The 27,355-nt window shown below is 38.7% G+C and overlaps 1 protein-coding gene across 5 annotated transcripts in view; it reads left to right on the forward strand.

The window, feature by feature from the left end:
* Positions 1–27,355, forward strand: part of LOC134530536 (homeobox protein orthopedia B-like) — a 149,019-nt gene that overhangs the window by 107,276 nt on the left and 14,388 nt on the right. For all 5 annotated transcript variants that reach the window (XM_063365440.1, XM_063365437.1, XM_063365438.1 and 2 more), the window contains exon 3: positions 23,327–23,513. In XM_063365440.1, coding sequence (XP_063221510.1) covers positions 23,327–23,513 — 187 coding nt within the window. The remainder of the gene's footprint in view (positions 1–23,326; positions 23,514–27,355) is intronic.

Consider the following 27,355-nt stretch of genomic DNA (forward strand, 5'->3'; position numbering starts at 1 on the left):
TTTCATACGTGGCGCTGCAAGCGAGAAAAAAAAAACAGCACTACTCACGCATGCGCTTATATAAAACTGTTTGAGTTACTCTACAACGCTTACAGATGATAACATTAAAATGTATAGCTGGGACATACTTTTATTGACATAATGGCATTATACGTTTGAACTTTTACTATTGTTTACACTTGCTTGAAATTTGTTTTATTTACTTTGTACAGTATTTGTTAGATTTTTTTTTCATATTCTTTGCTATAGTGTTTATCAAGGCTCACTTAGTTAAATACATTTCAAATTTTAACTTCATTACTTGTACTTTGTAAACATTCGCCTTCTTCGCCACATAAAACGAGTCACTAAAACAATAAACAAATAAGCAGCTTGGCGCGCAAGACGGAGTCTGGCGCGCTGGACTGCGCCCGACAAGGCAGCGATCACGGAGAGAGGTGATGAGCTGGAAGTGTCGCTTGCTACTGGAGGTTGCACGCACGGAATACACACCGAAAACTTGCTGTTTGAATGTCAAATTCTCAACACAGTCGGTGCGCTATCGTTATGTTGCGCGTTATGTCGGCGTAATATTGAAGAGACCGCGGAAAGAACAGAAGGGGGGAAAAAACACACCAAGTGGCTCGTTATCGTTTTTTTTAGTGTTTTAAATATTATTATTGCTGTTCGGATGCCACAGTGCCGTTCGTTGGCTGTACAGGAAGCTCAACTCTCCGATGTTCAGCTGGACAACACCGCCGGTAGGAAGGAAAGAATCACAGCAGGTTCGGATTAGTGACGTCAGCAGAGCTGAGCTCGAAACGACGTGGACTAGAGGTGTAAAAGTAACGAAAAAAAGCGTACCCGTATGTATTCGTTGCTATAAAAATTAGTACTCGTTACTATCGTATCGTTACGTTACTCGTTACTTATGATACCTCATAGCACGCTATGTTATGTTAGAGAAACGAATCGAGTCGTATTGCTTACGCGTACAGTATGACGTCGCGGCGTCGCAACATTCGTAATTTGTAGAAAACTTACCAAACTGCGTAAGGTGCATTTTTTTCACTTTTCCGTATTTTGAACCAGACTTGTATTTAAGTCATTCTAAATTCAATTTGATATAATAGAAAAAGTGTAGAACTACAAGTGAACTGTTCCATATTACGAAAAATGCGAGTAACGAAATGCATTCGTGTGTAGCTTTCGTTACTCGGTACTAGATGGCGCACTCGTTACTCAGTACCGAATACATACGGTTTGCTACAGCTCTAACGTGGACGGAAACGCCGTCCGAGGGGGTACGTCGGCGCGTTCGCAGAAGCTCAGCACAGCACAGCACAGCACAGCACAGCACAGCACAGCACAGCTGCGCGTCCGACGTAAACCCGGCTTGCCGGTCGTTGGTGCAACCATATGCATCATCGTAACCCCTTAAGCACGGGAGTAGATCATCTTGGTGGTAAGGGGGCCCTGGAGTAAAGAAGCCCCTCACTGAGGACGCTCGCTTACGCTTATGAAACCGTGACTGTGAAACAAGGTTGATAAACGTAAACGTCAAAACAATTTTTATGAAAAACTTTCTGTAAATTTTAAAGTTCCCCGCTTATTGCACGCGTGTAGGCCAACATATGGGCAGCGTACAACATACAAGCACACTATCCAGGTATGACTTGTGTCGGTTGGAACTCTCGGGGCTTGCGAATCCCATAGATTTTTGCCCCATGGATAAGTATTTTTGGCATAGCAAGTTTTTACTCCAAGTAGCGTCAGTCATCAGCTACACTGAGAGAAAGGTTTGTTTGCCTCAACAAAATATTTGTTTACATATGGCGAAATAAATATATTTTGTTAATTCAAACAAATATTTTGTAGTAGGAAAGATTCTGTTGACCCAAAAAAATGATTTTGTCAACTCAAATGTATATTTGGTTAGGTGTAACAAATTATTTTTGTTACTTACCGAGTTTGGTTAAACTAACAAAATATTTTGTTCCACCAAGTAAATATTTGTTTCACCATATATAAACAAATATTTGTTTGATTCAAACAAACCTTTTTCTCTGTGTACTTTTGTTTGTCCCGCTCGGTCACGAATCGCCGCGTGTGTGTATGTTTCCAACGTGCCCACGGCGAGCATGCGACCCAGCCCGAAGACTCGACGTCACCGTGTCTGGGCCGGGCGGAGAAGTAGCGATAACGCGCGCCCTGCGGGTCGGGTCGGGCAGTGATTGTACCCGCGCGCCGGATGACACATTCCACCGCCTCCAGGAGCAGTTCGGCAGCCGGGGAGGGGGTGTTATCGATCTGGTCCCACGGGACCAGCCGTCTCCAGGGACCCGGGGCTGGGCCCCCAGCTCGCCTGCGCTCTCGCCGACAGAGCGACAGCAGTCCCTGGCCGCCCTCATTGTGCTTAGTGACGGCCTCGAGGCTGGAGGCCCTGCCACACTGTCAAACACCTTGCATGACGCCGCTGAAAAACATCACCACCGCAGCCACGTTGGTTCGACAAGCTGAACGACTTGAGTTTCCGTCGAATATTTTCGCATATAGGACGCGTTCTAAAAATAAGTTGGATGTTGGGTGCGATCGGCCAATCAAAATCATGCGCCTAGAGAAATTGGAAATGAATTTGGTTTCCGTCTCAACGATTCTTTAAAATACACAGTGAAGAGCACATGACCTATTAAAATAACTTAAATAATTTTAATATGAATATCATATACCGAAAACATTTTATGTGTAGGCCTAAATGTGAAATTATGTTTCTATAGCTTTGAAAAATCTTTAAATTTTTTTAAATTATGTAACGAATATTGTGATTTAAATTTACTCATTAAAAAAATTTAAAATGTACAAATATATAAAGTAAAATAAAATATGTACAACACTATGATCTACAATACTATTTAATTTCAAAAATGAGGGGAAAAAATTGAAAAGTTTGAAATAGCTCAAACTAAAAATAAACTTTTGTAGTGTCACATGATTAAAAACATATTTGAGGTTATTTGTCCAAATATATTTGTTGGAGAAAATTGGAAAATTTTCCGTCCAATACTTCCCCTCCAACTATATTGTCAAATATAGTGGAGAAAAATATTTGACAGTGTGACAAGGCCTTAACTGAAGGAGTTCAACAATAACTTCACCTAAGAGATCACTGTTGTGTCTGGATCGGATAAAACTACACTACCGACCCCAGTGTAATTTACCAACTTAGAGCCTTTTTTAAGGGGGAGAGATAAACTGTAAACACCATCTTGCTATCAACCGTTTTTATCCCGTTACAATATATTTTTTATCGTTTGATACTAAAAAAAATTCTTTAAGAGAGAGATCACACATTTACAAATATCATAAAACATTGTTTATTAAAAGTATTTTATACACTTGTAAAAGTTTATAAATACCATTTATATCACTAATATTCTCCAAATATAAGTGTTTTTAGTTTCATGAATCAGTTTTCAATTTTAATCACTAAATTTGTGAACGCGACTCAAGTAGTTCCACATCCGTCACTAGAATTCGCTACCAGAGCAGCTCTGTCGACTATCGAATCAGTCGATTTGCAGATCCGAAAGATTAAACTATAAAATGAACCGTCTACATTTAAAACGAAAAAGACTTGAACAATTTCTGAACCCGGATTGGACCTGATTTTTGACAAGGAATTTTGTTAAAATACTACCCACCTGGTTCAAATTTTAAAAAAAGTTAATTCTATTTAGTTTTTGCACACTTTAATTAACTGTAAATTATTAAGTGTTATAGGAGAGCTATACCTACTATTATAAATTTTATATTTATTACCTTTGCGAATTCTTGGAAATTAATTTCCTAACAAACGTAATTCATTTAATATTACTTTAAGTTAAAATAGATTAAATATGTCTCCTGGTATGAAATAATCAATATAATGAACTGAACAATGTATTTAATAATATTATAGCAATATAAAACAATAAAATGTATTCATTTATACTTGCTTAAAGCACAATTTGTATGATTCAGTAATCTGTAATTTAAAGAAGTAAAAGTAAAATTTATGATGTAATTCATCTTCAAAAATGAATGCATAATAACCAAACCAACTATTTGTAGCAGCCAGTCGCTATTAACTTCGGACATTCCACTAGATCATACTCTATTATTTAACGAAACAAAAATATTAAACTTAAAACACCATAAGATTGTTATAACCGAAAAACGATTGAAACCAAGATGGCGTCTTTAGGTTATAATCTCTCTCCTTCAAAGCGGTACGTATCAGTCTCTACAAATTGCCTCCCTCCGGGCATGGTAAATATTGACATCACACACGATGAATACCTTGTAGTGTTCCAAAATAACAAACTTAATCACTCTTCTAAAGTTTTTTTTTTTTTTTTTTTTGAAAATGATGTACTGTCGATGATTGATTACCGAAATAGTCTCTTGTACACAAAATGATTGTAACTGCTTGTTATTACTCCTTCACGAAAATTCACAAGTCACCATGGCCGCTACCTTCCGACCACGAAGTGCATGTCGCACAAAACATCTGAACTGCAGTTTTATATATTAAAAAACAGAGCAGAACCCAGTCTTTGCATTTTGTTTGCTATGTGTCTCCATTTCCCGACTGATAAGTTTTTTTTTCTGTTGGTTGCTATGTCCGTTCCGTGGATTTGTACGTCCACGTTTCCTGTCGTTCGTCGTCCTGACTCACGTTCGGCACAGCGGGGATGGAACAAACCCCCTTTGCCCGGTGTGCTGCGGGTTGCGCGCCGGTCGCGGCAGGGGCTGGCTTGGACGCATCCATCACGCGCGGCGCCGGAGGGGTGGCGGGCAGAGTCCAAGGGGGAGCGAGGGGAAGAAGGGGCCAAGTCCTGCGAGTGCCCGGGGCTGTCCCCGGCTCCTGAGTTATGTGCCGCCCCTCGGGAGATCGCCCGACACCGGTTATCCATTCCCATCTCCCTCCCTCCCCCACCAACCCCTACGCGACACCCAGGAGCCCCGGCTGAATTATCCAGTAGCATTAACACCCAGCCTCCGCGCAGACTCTTCCATCCTCGCCTCCCCCCTCCCCGCTTCCCATCCCGACCCCTAGACGTTTAATTTGTAATGATTCGTCTGCTGCGAGTCCGGTACGCGAGGCCACAGGCCCTGCCTCGTCGTCCGACAAAACAACAGTCGTGTTTCATGAGGTTCAAGGTCACTGCTTCGAGCGCAGAACTTACCAACGGGGTTTCTGTCAGCTGAATCAAATGCGATGCTATGGTCATATTACTTTTTTTTTTTAAATTTTTGAAATTCTACTTCCTGTAGGTGGATTATGAAAAAACAATTATGAGAGTGAATGAGAATGCAGCATGCAACAAATATTGGCAGGATGAAAAAAAGTTTACATACAAATAAAAATTATATATGTGCTTTTAAATCAAGTGCGTTAGCGATTGATTTTGAATTCTGGTGTATTGTGTTTATAAACTTTTCCAATCGTATTTTCAAGTGTATTTATATAAGTAAGATTATGTGGCCGTATGTGTATTCTATTTGCAGCATAAATTATAAATTAATACATTACTATTTATAAATAATTAAAATTAATAAACTAGAATAACTATTTAGCATATTTATTGATTTTCATTATTTTTTTTAATTCATCTCGATTATATTACTAAGTTAAATGATTAATTTTATACATTTGTTTATATAAATTTTGTATACGGAGAATTTAAAAAAAAAATATTTTATTGAATTGGTACACCAGCAACCGTATTTATAATATCCCTTTAGTCCTTTTATTATATATGTAGGCCTATGTTAATTATTTGCATGCAAAATTTAAGTTTTTTTTATTACGCAAAGTAAGTATAACTTCTAACGCGCGTACATAAGTAAACGCATTCATTTTTTTATGTGTAATATCTAAGTTCTCTGTATATAACATTTTGTATAACTGATTTTGCGAATGGAACGGAAGTCGCGTGGAACGGAAATGTGTAACCACGTACCACGGTGCTGCCATCTGTGGCGGATGGCGCGATCCAGATTTCACAAAGAAAAGGGGAAACTTTGTAGTATTAGTTGTTTGGTGAATTTTAACAAGGCGGGCAATATTTTAATAAATTTCCTTGTAAAAATCAGTTACAAAAGACTGGATTTGGTAATTTTTCAAGGCTTTTTCGCTTTTATCGGAGCCGTTTCATTGTATAGTTTAAACTTTCGCTCTGCAAACCGAATGATTCGGTGGTCAACGTAGCTGCTCCGGCAACGAATTCTAGCGGCGGGTGCGGAAACTACGTGTGATTCGCGTTAATAAATGTAGTTAAAAACACAATCCATACTAATATTATAAATGCGAAAGTAACTCTTTCTGTTACCTATTCACTCCTAAACCACTGAACCAATTTTGATAAATTTTGGTATAGAAATTGATTGGACCTTGGAGAAGGACGTAGGCTACTTTTTGTAACGCAAATATAATTTGAATGGGGTGAAATAGGGGATGAAATTTTGTGTGGGAAATCAAACTTATTTTTTTTTAATCCTTCAGGCCTTAACCACTATACAGATCTGAGTGAAAGTTGGCACACGGCTAGCTCATATTCTGGAATAAGACAAAGGCTACACATAATTATGAAATTCCATCATTAAGAGATTGAAAAAGAGGTAAATTTAGATTTATAATAGAAAATCATAGAAGGTAGTTAATAGAGATACTATCAGTGAGTGTGTATTGTTCCTCTATGTCTGCCTACGATCATGTGCAACCTTCTCCTTGGTAAGTTCTCTTTGAGGGCCGATATATCGCATTGGGTTACAAACGCCCGTTGCCATGGAGACAAATCATCAACAATGCTTGATTTTTTAGTTTGGTTTGCTGTATTTTTGTTTAATGTACAAGCTATTAAGTTAGAAATTTTGACTTTTTTTTCCATCTCGATGAAGAAAGTCAATATTTACTGTTATTTTACGTCTGTTATATGTTTAACCTATAAAGTTAGAAACTTTTGATTTTATCGTGATCCTTATACATATATATGTGTGTGTGTTGGTATATATGTATGTGTGCAAGATATTGATCCACTCCGACACTGTTTAACCGATCATCATGAACGTTGACACAGCTAAGGTTTTTCATGGAGAACATTTTTATGCTATCCAATTTTTTGTAACAATTTGGGGGGGGGGGGGGGAAGGGTAGCGGTGGTTCGTGGGGGTGTTAAATATAAAAATTTTCAGTTTTTTCAACAATAAGTTCTACAAAATTTAATGTTGATGCTTACTTCGTGGCCATGGCAACTATTATTGCATTGTGATATTTGTAATTCTTTATTTTACAAATAAGGAGCCTCTTCACGATGTGTTTATCCCAGGCAACGCTTGGTACTTCAGCTAGTTTGCATATATATATATATATATATATATATGTGTGTGTGTGTGTATGTATCGCGTTCGGCATTATTTCAAAGAATTCTCCGTTAAATTTCGTGTCCGAGGCCTGAGTTTCGTTTTGAAAGTGCATTTGCAACATTGCTCGTTACCGAGGTTATCTTTATATATATATTTCTTGTGTGCGTGTGTATGTCACTGAACTCCTAGACGGCTGGACCGATTTTGATGAAATTTTTTGTGTGAGTTCACGGGGATTCGAGGATGGTTTAGATTCACAATTGGATATTTTATCTCGATTCTGAGTTAAGAAAAAACTAAAAAAACACGCTTTAAAAGCAAAAAAACTAAGCATTGTTGATAATTAGCCTCCATGGCAACGGGCTTTGGCATTGTTGTTGCCTTCTGCGTAAACATGGGAAAGGTTTTTGGTAACGGCAGTGGCGTGCCCAAGAGGAGGGGTATGTATAATGAGAAGATACAAAATGTCCAGCATAGAAATACTTACCGCCATATCCATATCTCACAAAAAGTACATTTGGGCAGGACAATGTCTGTCGGGTCCGCTAGAAAGATATATAGAGATATATATGTAGAGAGATATATAGAGATAGAGATATAAATAGAAAGATAGAGAGAGTTATAGAGGTATACATAGAGAGATAGAGAATTAGAGAGATAAAGAGAGATGCTTAGTATACGTTTTAAAAATTACAAAAAAAATTGATTGAGGCATTGCAACGCATGCCGGGCATTATCTAGTATGTTTATATATCACTGGCAAGTACTAAAAGACCCGCTCACGTAGTTTTTTTTTAAGAAAATTAATGGTTAATATGTATATATTTTTAATTTACTGTAAATCATGAGCAAGTTGAGTTATCTCTAATTTATCTTTCTAATTTTTACCAGCACCGTATTAAAATTTGAATCGATGGTTAAAATGTTGCATGTTTTTTCTTAGGGTAAAATCATTTTAGTCACCATAACTACAACAGCGTATAAGTGAACGTATGAAAACGATCATTGTGTTCAGGCTCAACGAAAAGGGACTATTAAGTAGCTACTTTTAAGGCGCGCAAGTCTTCGAAATTATCATCACTTGTGCGACTTGTCTTTTCGTTTTATTTTATCAAGGACAATTTCTAATATTCCATTACGCATGTTGAACTTGGTATCAAAACTGGAGCTATATGCTACAAGTTATCTGCTATTTGTTATAAGTCAGGCAAATATTTATAATTAAGGTTTTTTTTCCTGACTATTTTTTTTTTGTATGTTCACTTACTGAAAGACATTTTCTGAGTTTCCACAACTGAGTTAATGAATACTAATTAAATATTTGAAATATATCTGCGTAATGGTTTGAGTTCAAGTTCAGATTTCATTAATTATTTTTAGACCTAACCCAATGTGATTTCAAAGGCTGTGTTGTCTTTTTTTGTATAGCTTTGATAAGTCATACGCCAAATTATACATTCTCTTACATTTGAATAAATGTCAATTCCTTTTTATTTATATTCCAAAGCTAACATATTTTTTTTATTCCCTAGACGATTGGAAGTGTGTGGGTTAATTATATTATAATATTATTTCAAGTGATAAACTTAATTTGTTTTCCCGATTACGCTGTGCTATCGATTACCAACTAAAAAAAAAAATTCTCTTGCTATTCAAATCCAACGGAGTTTCCATTCTTTAAAAAGAGGAATGCGATGAGATCGTGCTAGTGATTCAGCAGGCGGAAGAGGAAGTGACGTTTTGTTGGAGATTGCTGCTTGTTCTGTAGCTGGGTATGCGAGAACTTCCTGGATGTACTGGGTTCTCAACCAGGCAGAACTCCTGCGCAAAACACGTCATTTAAAAATATTTTATTTATTAAGGTTGAACTTCGGCATTTTACCTAAACTCAGTTCAAACATAACCAATTTGATAATACTTATGGAAACTTAAAAAAAAAAGACACAGAGATAATATTGCTATACGAATTAAAAAATAGTGATCAAGCCATTTAGTTTTTAAGTAGTGATTTGTTTGCTTCAGCATTGTGAAATTGTATAATATGTAATAATTATTTGGCCTAAGTGGCATCGAAACAACAGCAGTGCGGAAACCAAACGGATTTCACAAATCTGTGACAACTCTTCATCTTACCGTGACATTTCTAATCCATGAGATATTTATTGTTTTTACCGTCAGTAGCCATTCGCTTGATTGTTTCCGAAGCCATTGTGGTAACTTGAGGTGGAAGCAGTGGGGAAACTGAACAAGAAGTGGCGAGTAGGAACACGCAATAACCTGAACATCTAGTTGAAAGTTAACTGTTTCTGAACTACAGCTTTGGCTTGTGGCCAAAAGTGACTTCATTTTGTGCTACTTTTTACAATCTGTGCCACGGAACTTGTATCAAATCTGACAATTCTCAAAAGTAGTACCAAGAGGTACCCAGTTCCCAGCTGTCACTCGAAAAGCATCACGTAATTTGTGTTAGTAAGCGCTGACGATCACATGAGGTTGTTTACAAACACTGTTGACAGAACAACCCTAGCCGAATGATACGTAAATCATTGGCATTATTTCTGAGAACTGTCGAATTTTGAAACAAGTTAAATTACACATACTGTACATCGAGCGCATGAATGATTTTAATACACAAAAGTATAGAGATTTAAAAGTACATATAGAATTTTTATTTGTATCTAGCCTTTTTTCACCCTGTAAAAACTGCGTTGAATTGCGCGCGCGCAACGTAAAAAAAACACTCTCATCATTTTTTTTCATAACGACCCTACAAGAAGTATAACTTCAAAAATCTAACTATTTGCCGACCATGTTCAGTCATGGGTCAGCGAGCTCGGCTCTCATTATAAAGGTCAAGTGTTCGATCCCGCGTTATTTTTTTTTTTTTTAACTTCCTAAAGTGGTTTCCGTCCCCTCTGTAGTATAACGCTCCAAGTGCACCTTCCTCCTTCTCTACACCACTCACGATGCTGAGCAGTTAACAGTGTCCAAGTGTTGCAGAAAACATAGAGCACAAATACAAATATACTAGCTGCAGTACCCGGCACGACTTTTCCCGGGCTGAACACAGTGCGAAGAGGATTTTTTTCGAAATCAGATGTAGACAGTAATTGTACGCCAAGTGTGCAAAATAATTTATACCACTTGCAGAACCCGGCAGACGTTATTCTGTCGGTGTATATTAATTTACCTCTGTTTATCTAAAAATGGATGGTCTGTATGTTATCTAGAATCTATAAAGCGTTGTAGAAACAAAAGTGGAAAAATTAAAGTTTACTTAACTGAAGAGATGTCGTTGACTTTATTGGTATTAGTTCATGATGAACTATATACATTTCTTTATTAATAATTCAAGACGTGACGAACGCACTAAACGATAGCGCTTGACGAAGTTCAAAACATAACCGTTATTAGCGCCGTTAGTTCGCTAGCCGCCGCGAGCTCCACTAAGCGGACGGGTCTATATGACCTTGTGGCGGACATAGAAAAATGACACACACTCGCTTGTTACATGTCTATGACCTATGATTTTCTGTTACGAAAATGAATTTTCCAATGGCGATCGCTTGAATGGTATAGAAAAGTTGATGCTTGGCAGCTCTATCTAGTGGAGAGTTACAAGAAAATGGATAGCATAAAAGTTGGCGCTCGTTGGTAACGAAAATTAGCAATGAGTCAAATATAAATAAAATTGGAGTGAGATCACTCGCCTGCCATCAAGGTGGAGCAACTGGGAAACGTGATTGGACTTTGCCGCAAGCTATTCCCTTTTTTCTCCACGCGTTGACTCCTTCAACGATCCATTATCATGTTGATAGGATCACATTATAGGCATTCACATAGCGACCCGTGGGTCTCTCAGCCTGCCTCTGCCATTCCCAGGATTCAGCTAGCTATTTTCATTCAACGTCATTTATTTTTCGTGCGATTTCTTGAGATGTTTGGCTAAATACCTAACATAAGATTGCATACGTTTTTGTTGTTAACCTCACTAGAAGTTCGTTTTCTGTGTTCTCGCAGCTGGTTAATGCATACAACTGTATGTCTACAGTCCAATTTTTGAAAGATTTCTACATAAATAGGTGTAACTAGTAAAATACCACAAATCCAAAATGGCGGTAGAAGACTAGCAGGTATAGCAGAACGCGTTATTGCGAGTGTTGACTCGCTTTTTTTCCTCGTCTCTTTCTCACTCCCTCCAAAGAACACTTTCCTCGAGTCCCCCTATATTGTAAAAAAAAAAAAAAAAAGCATCGGGCCGACTTGAAACGAGAGAGAGGTTCGTCCTTCTTCCACCTCCCCCGCCGCAGCGCCACCGTCGACCCCGGCCCCCACTTCCGCCCTCGCCAACCACGCAAGGAGAAACAAATGAGCGCGCCAAGCGCAAGTAGATTGTCGCAGAAGACTTTCATTTGTTCCCCCGACCTGGAGCGCGCAGTTTCCTCGACAAGCCACTTGAGGAGCAAGCCGGCGATATCTTAGCGCCGTGGAGGGCGGACTTGGCAGTGCTGCCAACCGCCGAGTTGCGGCCTCCCGTGAGCTCTGCTGCAGACAGATCACCGCTGAATAAACGTAGTGGCAATATCCAACCCGCCAAGTGTTGTACGGTTATGGCTAATCAAAGTATATATTATCGACGCTAACATTATTACAGTAATCATCTTAAAGGTTTATAACAAATTATCCATCTGAACACTAAAAACTAATTTGACACTATTATAAACTGTAAACAGAAGTGTGTCTGTCTGTCTGTTCGAGCATCATGAAAAAACTATTGGACCGTTTAGATGATTTTTTTGTGTTTAAAATCTCATTATCTGACTTAAAAACCGGTATTTATTTTATCTGGCCACGATCACGGGAGCCGGAGATATAACAATTAAACAACATGATTTTCACAACCAAGTGCAACAAATTAACATAATGTGAGCTCCCAGTTCAAGTTCATTCATATTAAAGGGAGGTCAGTCTTGAGTGGCCCTTGCACTGGATGACACGCGGGCGGAGTTGTAATAAGTATACCATAAAGAAATAAAAGACTAAAAAAAATTCCTAAAGAATTCCTAAAAAAAATTCCTTGAGTTTCCGTTGGTTTTTTTTTTTAATATATAATGTTTCTCCGATTTCGATGAAATTTTGCACAGTTGACCTTAGAAACACGATGAAGGTCAACGTCTAGGTGAGATTTCGAGAAACCCACCCCTATAGCAGAATTTAATTATTCTTGACTAAATTTCGCCATTTCATTGATGATGCTTTCTTCGTTTCCATGGCTACAGGCTTTCAGTGGCGCACCCGCGAGGATGGGCATGTGAAATGAGCAGTGCGAGTGTGTTCTGCCTGCAGACCGCCGAGGCGAAGCACGGGTACTGCGGATAGTTTAATATAAACGCAGAGAGTTAGTAAAAATTGTTTAACTCCCGTATCCCATAGATAGTGTTGTGTTGGGAAATGTAGGAAACAATAAGTTGCTTGCATTGTATCAAAAAATACATCCTGGTAACTTATTTTTCATATTATTTGTAAATCTTTCAAAAAATTATTTACTTTTTATGTGTCTCCAAACTGGCATGGTTTGTAAAAGAGTGCTATTTGGCTATCATTAACAAACATACACTAGAAAAATTACTCAAGTTATTTTTGTTACGTCTGGGAAAACATGTTTGAAAAGGATAGCCCAATTAATTAAGTACATTTTTACATATTAACCGCCATTTAAACTGTTTAATTAAATTACAATACTTAAAGTGTTTGTCCACAAATTAATCATTCTTTCGTTCAGTCCACAGATCACTCTCCCCAATGGAGCTCTGCTTGAAAATGGCTCTCTCTACTGCTCGTCTCTTACCTCGCACCGCAGTCCCAACACACTGCCTCGCACTATTCACTCGTCCGTTGCACACAGCACAGTCCCGATGCACCAGTCTCCGCACACGAAGCCCGTCGCTCCTCGTCCGCTCTCGCTCGCAAAGGAGTTACTCGCCCTCTTCACTTAACTGCCCCAGAAGCTGCCGTCACCGTTTTTAAACCCCTCAGCCCCTTCAGGAATGATCTCACTCCCCTTAGAAGTGTCGCGTCTTCAGGGTCGAATTGACACCCGAAGCTCCCAGAACAATGGCGTCCTAGTTATGCCACTTCACGCAGGTGGAGCTCTGGGAACGTGCCGAACCCTCCATAACCGCAAAGAGTTCAATGAGAAAGCGGGGTGGAAGGGGGAATGGGGTAACGAGGCGCCGTTGCTAATTGAATCAGGCGTGTAGCAGTATTGGACACCCCCTTCCCCCGGGATAGAGGACCAGCTGGTTGGCTAGACAGGACACTGGTCCGCCCCACGTCCCTATATCCAGTATACTCGTAACAGTATTTTTACAAGCTCAAACTGAGCATGAAACATGAAGCTAATCTTGACAAGTACTTAATTGAGTGTTTGTTAATTTTTAATTCAAACTAATTTTAACAAACTAATATTACCATAAAAATTATATCTTGCTTCCCAGAGCTCACCGAGAACGAGAATTTGGAGGGGCGTTTAAGTAAATTGTCGACTGTGAAGAGTTAAAATAACACCCATTCTCTTTCCTCCTCGTAAAATATCGTCGACAAGTAGGTCTATGCTTAGTGCAGATGGCTGACGTATGCAAGGCATAGGCAGATCCATCTCTCCTGCTGCGCGAAATGGGCATTTACGTTGTAAAATATCGAATATTTTTCAATTCGTCCAGATCGTAGAATTTCGTGGCCTGAGTCACTGACTAAATCTTGGCTCTGGGTTAAGATCTCATGCCTGGGAAAGATGGTGTGATGTACGTTTCAGCATGCCTTGTTGCAGCCATCTTCAATGACGATAACAACTTGAAGATTGCTGAAACAAGGCATGCTGAAACGTCATTTCCACGGACGTTTCAAGAAGCAAGTAGTTACGAGGGTGTACCAATAAGTAACGGATATAATGTAAAAAAAAAGAGTTATTAGTGACAATATGAAACAAAAATGAAAGTATTACCCATTTATTAGGTACTTTCCCACATAACTTCCATGCATGTTGAGGCATTTGTCACAACGATGTATCTGTTTGAAAATCCCTGTCTCAACTTTGTAGGCTGCGAGACGAGACATATTCGCACGGCCCGTTTGAGTTCGTTGTCATTGACTAACTTCTTACCGCCGAGGAACTTCTTCATGAGTGGAACGTCTTCATGGGTTAAACGTCTTCAGATGTAAATCGTAAGGTGCACGTTGATCCTCCACAGTTGACGACGTAATCACTGGCGCCATTTTACTGGTGACTGATGAATGCTATCGGTACATGGAATCACGAGATCTTGCGCTGTTCCCAGTCAGAAGCGCCCTCTAGTTCCATTTTTAGTATATCATTTCACTATCTACTCATTACTTTCCTTCTTAAAAATTGACATGTGCGTCGCTCATTTAAACGCTCTCGTATTTCTAATTTTGGTTTGGCCTGACTGGATGTTAACATAAAGGGTCGAAGGTATAGTGTGTTCCAGGGGTTCAACTTCAACGAGTAGGTATGTCCTGAGGTCTTATGGTTTTATTGTGGGCTCCGAACTGCATGGCGACCGATAGATTGTACAGTGGGAGGGATAAGATTAATGATGTTTCAAGTAAACTGAAATAAAATATTACTTCCTTTGATGCGAGTAATAAAATTTTTAGTTTGATTTATAGTGAAACGACACAGAGTATTCGGTTAATATTATTGCAAATACATCTGATCAACAAGAGTTTTACAAATAAATTATAAGTGGAGCCTACAAACATTTATATTTATGATTATTAAAGAATGTTTGTGTCTATCAACAATAAGGTCACAATAAGGTCATTTGGGAGTGATAACGCTCATTTCATGAAAATATTTCTAGCGAAATTTGATCAGTTTAAAACTTTCAACAAGTACAGAATCCTTGTTAATAATATGGTGCGTTCGCGACCTTACCCTTACGTTCTTAGTTTCTGAGCAATGTTTTCATTTAAGGCTCGTTCACACACGACATGTTGACTTTTTTTATCACGGGCTATTTCTAAAATTCTAACTTGAAAACCTCCCTTGCATTTTCTGTTTTGCCACAAATATTTTCAACAGAAATTCACTTAGTTCAGTGTCATGTATGTAAAATGTCGCTCCAAGTGATGATTAGGGAGTCTTGAGCGTGTTTTTACGCCCATAATTGTTGAACATATTTGTGACAGAACAACAAATGTTAGGGAGAATAAGAGTTAAAATTTTATAAATTGCCACTAAACAAAAGTTGTCAACAAGAGCATGGTGGGATAGAGCGAGTCTTGAAACCGTTCACGAAGTCTCCCTGGCGGCAGGAACGTAACCCTGCGCTGATATCGTCGACGCGGAATCAGTACTTATTGAATAACGCTGCGCGGATCGGAGATTAAGCGTCACCGGGGTTGTTGTCGGGAGAGCAGAATGGTCCAGATGCTATCTGGAGGCAATACACGGACCTCCTGCCGCGCTCACCCCCCTGCGGCACACGCGCGCACGATGTTGCAACAGCGCGCGGAGATCGCCGTCCAGCAACACTGTGTATTAACCCTGGCAGACCCTTCCCCTGTCTTCGCGGCGCGAGGTTAATTTTCTGCGGGTTGCCGCGGAATAAAGAGCACGAATAAAAACAACCCTCCGCGAAAGAAGGCGAAGCTTCGTGCGGGGGGGGGGGGAGGGGAAGGATGGAAAGGGGTTCATTAATCCCCTAATGCAGGAATGATACCCCCATTTACCCTCCAGGCCAATACTTTTTGCACCCTCGGATAAAATGGGGTGTTAGGACGTACGGATGAGGGGAGGGGTGGGAGGGTGTGATGCATGTTTCTCCCGGACACGTGGAGGAGGGTTTGGTCGACTTCTCTCATCCCCCTCTCCTCCCCCAAGCCAACAAGGACATTAACACCCCCTCCCAGCCTCCCCCCGCGCCCGCCAGGGGGGTGACAAATCACTGCGGCGACTTGGTCGAGCGCTGTTGATACCTCTCCCCGGCTCGGGGGGGGAGGTCAGCCAGGAAGCACTCTCTCTCTCGCATGTGTGTTTATGAAGCACGGCGCGGGTCATAGCCGGCTATGACTCCTGATGACGTAGCTTCTCCCCCCCCCCCCCCCTGCACACCGCCGCAATAGATCCTCAATCTAATTACGGGCGGGCGCGGGAGTGAGGCCGGGGCAATATAGCTCGGAGGGCAATAAATAATAGGGAGGACTACGCGGCGGTATTATGGCGAGGTGGTAGGGGGCGAGTTTTCAAGAAGCCCGCTCTCTCCTTCCACCGGCGGGAGGGTGAGTAACTAAGGGATGATCATAACGTCGGCCGGCCGGGGGAGATGTTAAAAAAAAAAATAATACCGTATGCGTTATGAAGCCGACGCGCTCTTAATGACTTGTAATATCAAGAGAAAGAAAAAAAATATTCTTGCTAGAACTTGAATTAAAAGTTTGTTCCTTCCAGAGCCAGATTTCTTTCTGAAACGTTGAAATATTTTTAATTACTTCACAGTTTTCCGGCTGTGGTTTATTCGTGTTACTAAAAAACAATTTTTTTGCCCGGGACGTCAATTTGTAGTGACCATCAAAATTTGCATTACTGTTCGGGACAAACTGGTTTGCAAATTTTTGTACTTTCGGAAAATCATTCAGATTGGATAAAATGTTATTTGACACGCCTTGAAAACAACAATGACTAACAAGAATAATATAATGGGATCATGTGCGACAATAAGAGGAGGTGAAACCCTGCAACATCCACCAACAAGCGGCAACGAAGGTATCTTTGAAAGGTTTCGCAGAGCCTAGCTTGTCATCCAGAAATAACGCTTCCTTGCAGGTCTCCACTTGTTTGTAGATACAAGAATTTATGGCTTTATTTTTATGCCAGTTACGTTATTTTTAACAAGATATTTCTGTGTTATTGTTTTTTATTTTTTATAAACTCTGCTTATTCATCAAGATAGCACAATTTTCAACAACTACGACACTCTTGTTCAATGATACTTATTTCAAGAAAAAAAATTTACACTTTAAATCATATATGTTGCACTGTTTAAAAAAATACAATAATTTGTAATAATCTTGTCTAACTACTAAGAACAATAAAAATAAATCAGCAATAATATGTGCGTTTGTAAAATGTTCCAATGTCGTAATATAAAAATTAGTTACAATAACAGTTCCAATATAAAAAAGCAAAAAAATATATTTCTAATCTAATTAGTACATACTTTTCGGTACTAACTCCATGCTAATTTATTTACATTCATTGAATTTAACTTATTTAAAGATTCCGTTGAGTTTTAATTAAATATGCTGATTAATTTTATGATTTTTTTTGGGGCATTTTGGTGTTACATGCTGCATTGACATTCTTTTCGGTGCTTTTTCGGCTTTAGTGCAGTTCACCATGTAAACTTGTCCATGGGCGTCGCAACCGGGGGGGACGGGGGGGACACGTCCCCCCCAATAATAAAAGTCTTCGATTTCGTCCCCTCCAATAATAGGTATATTTAGTTTCGTAGTTATATTAAAAATATGATTTCTGTGATACAACCCATATGTTGCGCATGGTGCATTTAGTCCAATCGTGGTAATGTGAGCACTTTTTAATTCGATCTTCGTGTAATATCAAAATCAGGTCCGATACCGAATACAGATATGATAACTGTGTTTTTACAAATTTGTTCTATGAAAATATTTTTTAGAAAAAATAAATTATATATTGCAAACAACTATAATAAGAATATTTAGGAAAGAAAAATGCCTAAAAACCACCTTTTTGCACCTTCAAACCCCAAATTTTTTGGGGGTCCTTTTTTCCAGAGGATGTATATTCCTCAACAACTAAGTAAATATATTGAAGTCCCCCTCAAAAAATATATCCTTGCGACGCTCATGAACTTGTCCCTACTTATGGGGTAGTAATGTAATGTGGAGGTCGTTTCCCAGGTCGGTAAATCCCGAAGGTGGTTTCACACTTGTGACGGTTGTGTTTCACGTCGCGTGGTTCACGCGCATAGGCCCGGGATGGCGGAGGGTAGTTCCGAGAACACCGTGTGTGTGCTCAGGACGATCGCCGCGCTTCCCGCACGCAGAAACCTTCTGAGGGATCCTGGCGGGAATAGAACCCAGAACACTGCGTGCTCACCGCGTGACCACAATCAGGGGCTTCATGGTTTTCCGAGCACGTTTTTGAAAACAAAAAATAATTAGCACGCAACTTAAATTTCGTTTGGATAAGTTTGGGATAGCTAAGGAAGAGACAAAAACCCAAAAGTTGAAAAAAAAATTCTCTTCTTGAATGATTTCCAGTTACAATAAATTAGTTTTTATTAAAGAAAGTAGGGAGATAGTTTCAAATCAAAAGAGATATTTGATTGAATTTATGGAGCAATAATTCACAATGCTCTCATTTTTTTAATGCCCAAGAGGCACTTAAGAGAGCCATCGTTTTAATTTAATAGCTTGGATATTGATTTTCGTGACCTATCTTTCTTTTACCCCCTAGCTCACTTTTTATGAAAAATAACAATCTGTAAACTATGATAGACCCTACACGTTGTATGTCTATTTGTCCTGTAAACCACAGGCCTCTTAATGTCAATATTCCCGCGGTTTTCTAGCACAGCCACTGTGCTCAAGTAAGACCCGAGCAAAATTGTGGTGGATCAAGATTTTGAATTTTTACGTATTTTGAAGGGTAAAATTACTAATGGCCAGGGGTTTTTTTCTCCAGAAGTTCTGGTATCTAAATCCCAGAACGACTAAGCTTTTTTTTATCTAAGTGTATGTTCGTTTCAAGCTTTCGAAGATGATAGTTACCTAAGGGTAGCAATTTAAAGATTAAATTCACACTACGATATAGTAATTTATTAATTTTTGTCACTTGAAGTACATACAAATGAATATAAATAAATTTATAATATACCAGCCGTGCATCCGATGGTAATTCCCAAAATTTCATCCCCTATTTAACCACCTCAAGGAATGAACTTTCAAAAATGATTTCTTAGTGTTCACCTAAGTTGTATAAGGAACTCCTAAGCAAAATTTAATGCTTCTAGATCCACCGGTTTAAGCCTTGCGTTGTCTCTCAGTCAGCCAGTGTTAGAGTTTTGTTAAGTAGATAAAAGTGTGTGTGTTCGCGCGCGTTAAAAATGTATAGCAATCTTTATACAGCGATGAAAAATTATATATAAATATATATTTACCAGATTAAATAACTCTGACATTTAGACTCGTAAACGTTTGGGAGTGATATCCATCTATCCATCTGATGTGTCAGAGCTTAGGATTTAACTAACTCAATGATGGGCTATTTCAAATGGTTTAATGTAAACACACCGTCCCTGTAAAGATATAAACTATCCCCTGGCATTCAGACTGATAATACTGTCAAAAATATTGTGTAACTAACGTTCTATTTGAAGACCGATTTTTTTCCTTGTCATAGGTTTTGAGGATATTATCACACACACACACGCACACACTACACTAGAGTCAGCCTGGGTTGCACTGCGACACAACCAGTGTTACCTGTCCAGCTTAAACAATGCTCGGCCACCCCTCCCCTACTTGCAAGGCAACAGATTGCGCTAAAAGGGCAGACGATAACTTTCAGGCCCCATTTGTCGCATCTTTAAAAGTACTAGATAAAATTTAAAAAAAATCACACCATTAAATTCGGCGCGGTAGTGTAGGGTATTTTGCTTAGAAAATGTATCGATGGTTGCCAAACGTCCCGCTAGAATTCACTGAAATCAATTTCCAGCCTCGTGCAAGGTACCGTTTATTAAAACGGTTTTTATTTTTCGTTGCCTAGCAGGGATTGGGTTTGGACACGTTCTGGAATACGGTCTGCGAGTTTGGTTACAGTTTTATCCCGACAAGGTAGTATTGCTTATTCGCTACCTTGCGCTAATGTCTTGGAATACCGCACCTAGGTGTCTTTAGGTCTTTGCGAGGTGGTGAAGAGGGGTTTGGTGTTTTCCCGGGGGGGGGGGGGTTAATTGTGATTTTATGAATTTTGCCGGGGAGGGGGGGGGGGAGCCTTGAAGTCGTGAGACGTGGCACCGGAACTTGAGCAGAAGAGGGAGAAACGAGAGAAAGTAAAGACGCTGTGCTCGCCTCGAGCCGGCGTAAATTCCCGCCGAGCCGATGTCTCCGGCCAGAAAAGCAGGGTCGGGCCCCGCGGCAGATTGCCAGGGCACTTCCCGTCCGTTCCCGGCGCCGACCAGGAACTCTTACTTCCTCCGACCGAACCAACCTGTTTCTTTATGTGGCGACTACGTGCTCCGAGTACCGGGCCAGACACAGGCGGGAGGGAAAAAAACAAACGACGAGCTACGGCCAATTTTCTCTTTTCGCGCCTTTCGCCTCGGGCGACGCCTGCAAGATGTCGCCCTTCGACTGGAATAGCAGCGAGGAGAGAGGCGTGCCTCTACTATCGAAGAGAGTCTCTGCAAAAAAAATAATGTTCCTGCCGATGTGCACAGATGCTGTGGTGATGTTTTAGAAACATTACGATAAAGCAGACCTTAACTTAAATAATAACTGGCTAGTAATGCAGAACCAAACTTTTTTTTAACATTCTCCTTAATAATCGTTCTATAATATTCTGTATTAATATGAAAAGGTATTTGTTAATATTTTGTTCATAGCTAAAGTACCTTTCGTTATTGTGTTATATTTCTTGGTTTTTCTAGCGCACACAGCATCGCAGAGCTTTATATTTTCAGAATTTATATTTATATAAAAAATAACTTAGACCTTAATCTCTGTGTGTCTGTGTGTGTATTTTGGTATATGTTTGCACCAACATCCCCTCCCCTTTTTATTCCCTGGGAACTTGACTAATGCTAAACCAATGTGTTTCGATTGATGATAATTTATATTTAAATATTTTGTCTTATAGATTTTACTTTAGTCAAAATTTGTTTACGTATTTTGCAATAAATTCACACGCACCCTTCGGTTAAAAACTTGTAAAAAAAGGCATTTCTTTCGACATTTTTAAATATTTCTAAGCGATATTTTAATTTTCCTAAAACAAATAGGCTATTTACATGAAATAATTAAATAATTATAAATGAGTGATGTATTTTAACTTAAATGATTTGCTCGTATAAATGAATATAATTATTATATAATATAATTACTATATTATATATATGTTAATTAATTATATATACAGACAAAATTCGCGGATTCATTTCGCGATAGGGTAGAGTCCAAATACGTTAGACATTTGCTCTGCTTCAGTGATTGGGCCACAGTTTATCTGAAGGACTCTGGGCCAATGAAAAATCTTTAACAGAAGAATTAGCGAATCACGATCATTCCAGTCAACAGGTATTACGATTCGGTAACCAATCAGCAGATGTAATTTGCACGAGTGCATAGAGGATAATGGAGTCTATCGTTTAGGGATTTGAAATCGCGAATTTTTCCAGTCTCTAGTAATAAACTTTTCCAGACATTAAATATTCACCTGCAGAGAGAATAGGGCCTAGAATGTAATATTTAAAGACAGTCATTTTAGTTGGCCAATATTGATTTTAACAGACTTTCGCTTACTGGGTTTTTAAAACAAACTAGTTTACTCAAATGTAAGTAGAAAATCAACAAATTTTCTTGCAAAAAAAAAAGGTTTGGGGAGAATAGCCTTATCATTTGTGTGAATAGCTTGTTGTGTGTAACTTTGAATTCGCATTTGTCGAGCGCAACGTGGTGGTAGATGCTTGCCTTTGCTATTTACACTATCCGCATAAAACAAACGAAAACACATTGGGTACATACACATAACAATAAACAGCTGTTATGTTATCAGAGTACTGTAGTCCGCGATGAACACACAACAGTTCACTCTACATAGTATATGTTTGGTGCTCTGCAAGGCAATGACGTGAATCGTTCGGCATGTGTTTATTGGCATATCTGCCTACTCTATACGCCCTGTATGTCAGAGGCCCAGCTATGTCCAAGTCGTTTGAGGTCAACATCGACCAGCTGACACTGGCTGATTTCATGGTAATTTATCAAGAGTTCGCAGTCTATCTTCTAGAACTTGGTTCGGCATTGTTTTGCGTGTGGCTGAAAATGTTTAATGGTCGGATAAATATAATAATAATCCATTAACAGGATCTACCGAGATTAAACTATACTAATGTGAATATTGAAAAGCTGACAGATAAGTGTGAACTTCATCGAAAAGACGATTCACGTATTTTACTGTAGATTTTTATGTAGGCACTTCCAAACCCGCCATGTGAGATTTTGCCTTTTTTTTTTTTACTTATTCAAGATTTTACTCAAAAATATTTCATAAATTGCAGTTCAAAACAAAATGTTAATTTTTTTTTGCGCCATGATTGCTGAATTCAAACCACTGCGCTGTGGGTAAAGCCTTAAAAGCCTTATCCAATATAGCAAGTTTCCTCTTTCAAAACCGTCCAATAAGTTGACCATATAATGCTGGAAGGTTATGACGAAAACGTCACTAATGCAGCCATGTTTGTTTGACTAGACGGATGATTTAAACTTACACAAAATATAATTTTTGTACAGCACTGGTTCTTTTTTTTTTAAACGTGCATTTTGAGCTGTTCCCAGAGAAAAAAAAATGTCTTTAGTTCAAAGATGTTGTAAAGGTAAAACAACTAAAATAATCTTGGAATGAATGCCTTATTTAATGTAATTTATCTACAATATTAGAAGCAAATAACGTGTTATAAAAGTTCAAAAACATAAAAATCATAATGAGTTTAAATTTTCGATGCATCATTGTAAACGTATTTCAGACGACAGCCGACAGGTCTGAGCCATGCTAGTGCACGATGGTAAACTGCGATGAGTTGGACGGCAGGCCGAGGTTGTCTCGGAGGCGCCTGCAGAGGAGCTGACGGGGCGCGGGGGTCTGTGCCCGCAGGTGTGGTTCCAGAACCGCCGCGCCAAGTGGAAGAAGCGGAAGAAGACGACGAACGTGTTCCGGACGCCAGGGGCGCTGCTGCCGTCGCACGGCCTGCCGCCCTTCGGCTCCATGTCGGACGGCCTGTGCTCTTCGGGCATGTTCGGCGGCGCCGACACGCGCTGGGGCATGTCCGGCATGACGTCAGGTAGGTCCTCCTGGACACCCCTCCACCCCACCACCCCTCCACCACTCCTGGACACCCCTCCACCGCTCCTTCGTCTACAGTCTTTTATGTGAAAAAAACAACAACGACATTAATGGTAACAGGAATAATTTCATTTGAACTCTTCATTATTTAATCATCAACAAAAACCTTCAAAAATAATATTTCCGCGTATAATGACGCAATTTCAACGGAATTTGATAGTTAGTATAACAAGTACAAAATTTCTAGAAAGAACATCGAAATTTCTTAAGATACAAACATAGTTTTCAAGAGTTTATTTTTTAAATATTTTCTGCTTTTACCAGACGTAGTGCTAGAGCCCTGCAAAGACTAGGGTTGCAACTGCCCCTCAGGGCTCTGGCGATGTGAGGGCATTTCGTTCCAGTTCATCTGCTGGTTGGCTGAATGGGAAAAGGCATGCTGGAACGGGTTGCCTCAGCCTCTGCTCTCCTATGCTGGCCCCGACTCGCGATGAAATGGCGTGTCCATTTCTTGACGGCTCTTGGGAGCTCGTGTGTCGCTATGTGTGTTTTTGCTTTCCTTTAAACGGTAGTACATAGTTTGCTACAGGAAGTCAAAGGAAACTTCACCGGGCTTCATGACCCAGAGGACCGAATCTCGCACTGACGTGCTGAAGTTGCATTTCCTCAGGCGCGTTCGGCGTGAAATTTCAGTACGCGACGAAGTACGCGCGCACCATGCAATGGGAATTCAACCGGACAAAGTCAAATGCAATCAATACGCATGCGCTTTTCGTCCAGTTGTTTTCATGTGTTCATCGGCCAGTTTATTTTCAAACGAATGAAAAATGGCTCATTTATAAAAATGTTTCATATTGAACTAATGGCTACAATAATTTTAACATTTTTTTTAAAGCTGAAACTAGAGAACGAAATTTGTGTAAAAAAAATTTCAGGTTTATATATTATTCAATATACTTAATAAAACTCTTACATGAGAGACACCGCATATATTAAACTGATGGGTCTAGAATCATGCAATTTTGCATTTGAGTTCCTTATACAAGGTATGTGAGCACTAAAAAGGTTTTTATGAAAATTCATCCCGTAAGGGGGTTGAATAGGGGATAAATTTTGTATGAAAGTTATTTTTTGAAGTTAAAAATACTGAAATTGGTATTTAGGTTTCTGTTTGTAAATAAACGTCAGTTGTATCAGCATGTTTGATAATTCAGCAGAAATGAGGATCAAATGTTTTCGCATCGGGCAAACGGCTAGTAACCCATAAAATTGTGTTGACATATTCATGGCGTCAATGATATTTGAGATTTTCTTGATGATTTTTTTTAATATTGCGAACGCTCTTTATTTTGATTTTAACTTTATACTTTGTTTATTTAATCAGCTGAATAAATTCCACGAATATTCACGCATTTATTTTATTTTACTATAGTGGTTAGCCTGTAATAAATTTTACATTAAACATTTCAGAATGGAGGTATAGGAAAATCACAACCATCGCTTTTACCTATTTACATGGTGGTGAATTTCGAGCCAAATTATGAGAAATTAATGTTTTCCCCAAGTTTGTAACGCTTTTTTTTTACTGATGTTTGGTGTTTGTAAATACATTTTCTGGTGATGAAGTGTAGATGTAAAATGGAATAAATATTTTAAAGCAGTTTAAGGCCGGTGTCACGCATTGCGTTTCTGCAGCTGCGGTTAAAATTTCCGCAGCTTTTTTGAAGTCATATTTCTTTAGGAGAGTTTTGAAGAAAATTATGAAAGTGAATTTTTACGATGCGCGCACAACGAAATTTTTACAGGATAAAAATGGCTAAATACAAAAAATGCTACATTAAAATAAAAATTATATATGTGCTTTAAACCACATACTTTAGTAATTGTATTGAATGCTGTTCCATATAATTAAAAAATATATATATTTATTGTAAATAACTTATTGGTGATATAAATTGTAATTATAAACTTTTTCAAGTGTAGGTATGTATACAAGCGAAGTTATGTTCCCATCTGTACCAATGGCAGGTTGCTTGTAAGCTTCCATTGTCGCTGGCAGGGAGTGTCTGTGGAAGGTTTAGTAGTCTCCTGCCCGTTTTCATGGGAGTGTTTGTAAGGTTATGTTCTCGTATGTATAATTGATTTTCGTTATAAATTATTATATTGTTAGTTCATAATAAATTTAAATTAATAAATTAGAATAAACATACCCCATATTTATTGATTTTCATTATTAATTAAATGTTTCTTGATTATTTTACTAAATTAAATATCTAATTTTATACAGGAGTTTATATTAATATTGAATAGGTACTGAGTTTTGATTTCAAAAAATTTAATTGTGTTAAATTTATACTTTACCAACCTTATTTATAATATCACTTCAGTACTTTCATTATTTAATTTTTTAAATTATTTTTATGCAAAATTTAAGGTTAGTTTTTTTTACTCTACGCCAAGTAAATGTAACTCCTAACGCGCGTACATAAGTAGATGAACCCATTTTTTTTAAATATTCTTTTTACCTCTTTTCTTAGAGTGCACAACACAGGTCTCTCATGAATGCACTTCATAAATTTATCAAAATCTAACATGTAAACAAGTGATCTGGAAGAAATTCCCCTAATAGGAACTGAAAACAGCTCCAGTTCTACAGTATAGTGTGACACCGGCCTTAAGGGGTAAATATCCTAATTTATTTGCTTATAATATTTCATATTTCTAACATGATTTTAAATAAGTTCCTTGTATACCCATATTTAATTGTATATAAAACTTGAAGGCAAATTTTTATGTTGATCCTATAGCATTTACTGTAAGCTTGACGGCATGTAGTACACAGTTTGGGATAACCATTCGAGCACATTATATCAATAAGAATTAGGTTTTCCCCAAACTGCAGTAACTTTAGTATTCCAGGCTTGTGGGAAAACTTAATTTTTATTGATTTAATTAATAAAAAACTTAAAATTAAGAAATTTAAGACGAAGGCTACATACGAACGGTTAATTCAAAAATGCAATACATATTTCATGCTTCCAGTACATTCTAGGCTCGACATAAAATTATGAGTTTAAATTGATAAAAGTCATTTTAATAAGGTTTTTTAAGTAGAAAATAAAACATTTTATACACAATTAATTGAGGTTATAGCTATAGGATGTACATAACAGAATGTCCCAGTTTTAATGGTATATTATAACAGTTCAATTTAGACTATTTACAACATATATAAATCAAATTTAAAAGTAAAATAACCTAGTTTTTTCTTCTTACAAATGTTCGATATGTGCATATTTAGTCATACGGGACACATCCAACCTAGCATCCAATAATTCCCGCACCTTGGTTAACACGTCCGGAGTAATGGAAGCAATGGCATCTTAAAATGTTTCAAACCTGGCAAATCATTAGCTCCAAAAAAAAGGGGGGGGGGGGGAAGAATCGCATGGCGTTATGTCAGGTGAACGTGGAGACCAGCGGAAAACGGCTCTGTCGTCTCGTCCATTACGACCAATCCAACGGTCAAGGGACTTCGACGTGCAACCACTCTCGTGCAAAGACATTCCATCCTTTTGCCAATTAAATTTTTAAGGTGCGCCCTCTACTAACTAGGGAAAGAGACGTTATTTCGCACTGCTGCAAGCGATAAAACAAAAAAAGTAATAATAATATAAAGAAAACAGTACTCGCGCATGCGCTCATCTAAAACTGTTCGAGCTGTTCTTTGATTGTGACCTCGAACCAACACTCTGCGACGCTCGCCGACACTGTTGGAGTTGATAACTGGGACATTCTGCTGACTTGGTTGTGAAATCACGCGGGATTTCGGAAGCAACT

The sequence above is a fragment of the Bacillus rossius genome, chromosome 3 (assembly GCF_032445375.1).
Source record: "Bacillus rossius redtenbacheri isolate Brsri chromosome 3, Brsri_v3, whole genome shotgun sequence".
NCBI classification, from domain to species: Eukaryota; Metazoa; Arthropoda; class Insecta; order Phasmatodea; family Bacillidae; genus Bacillus; species Bacillus rossius.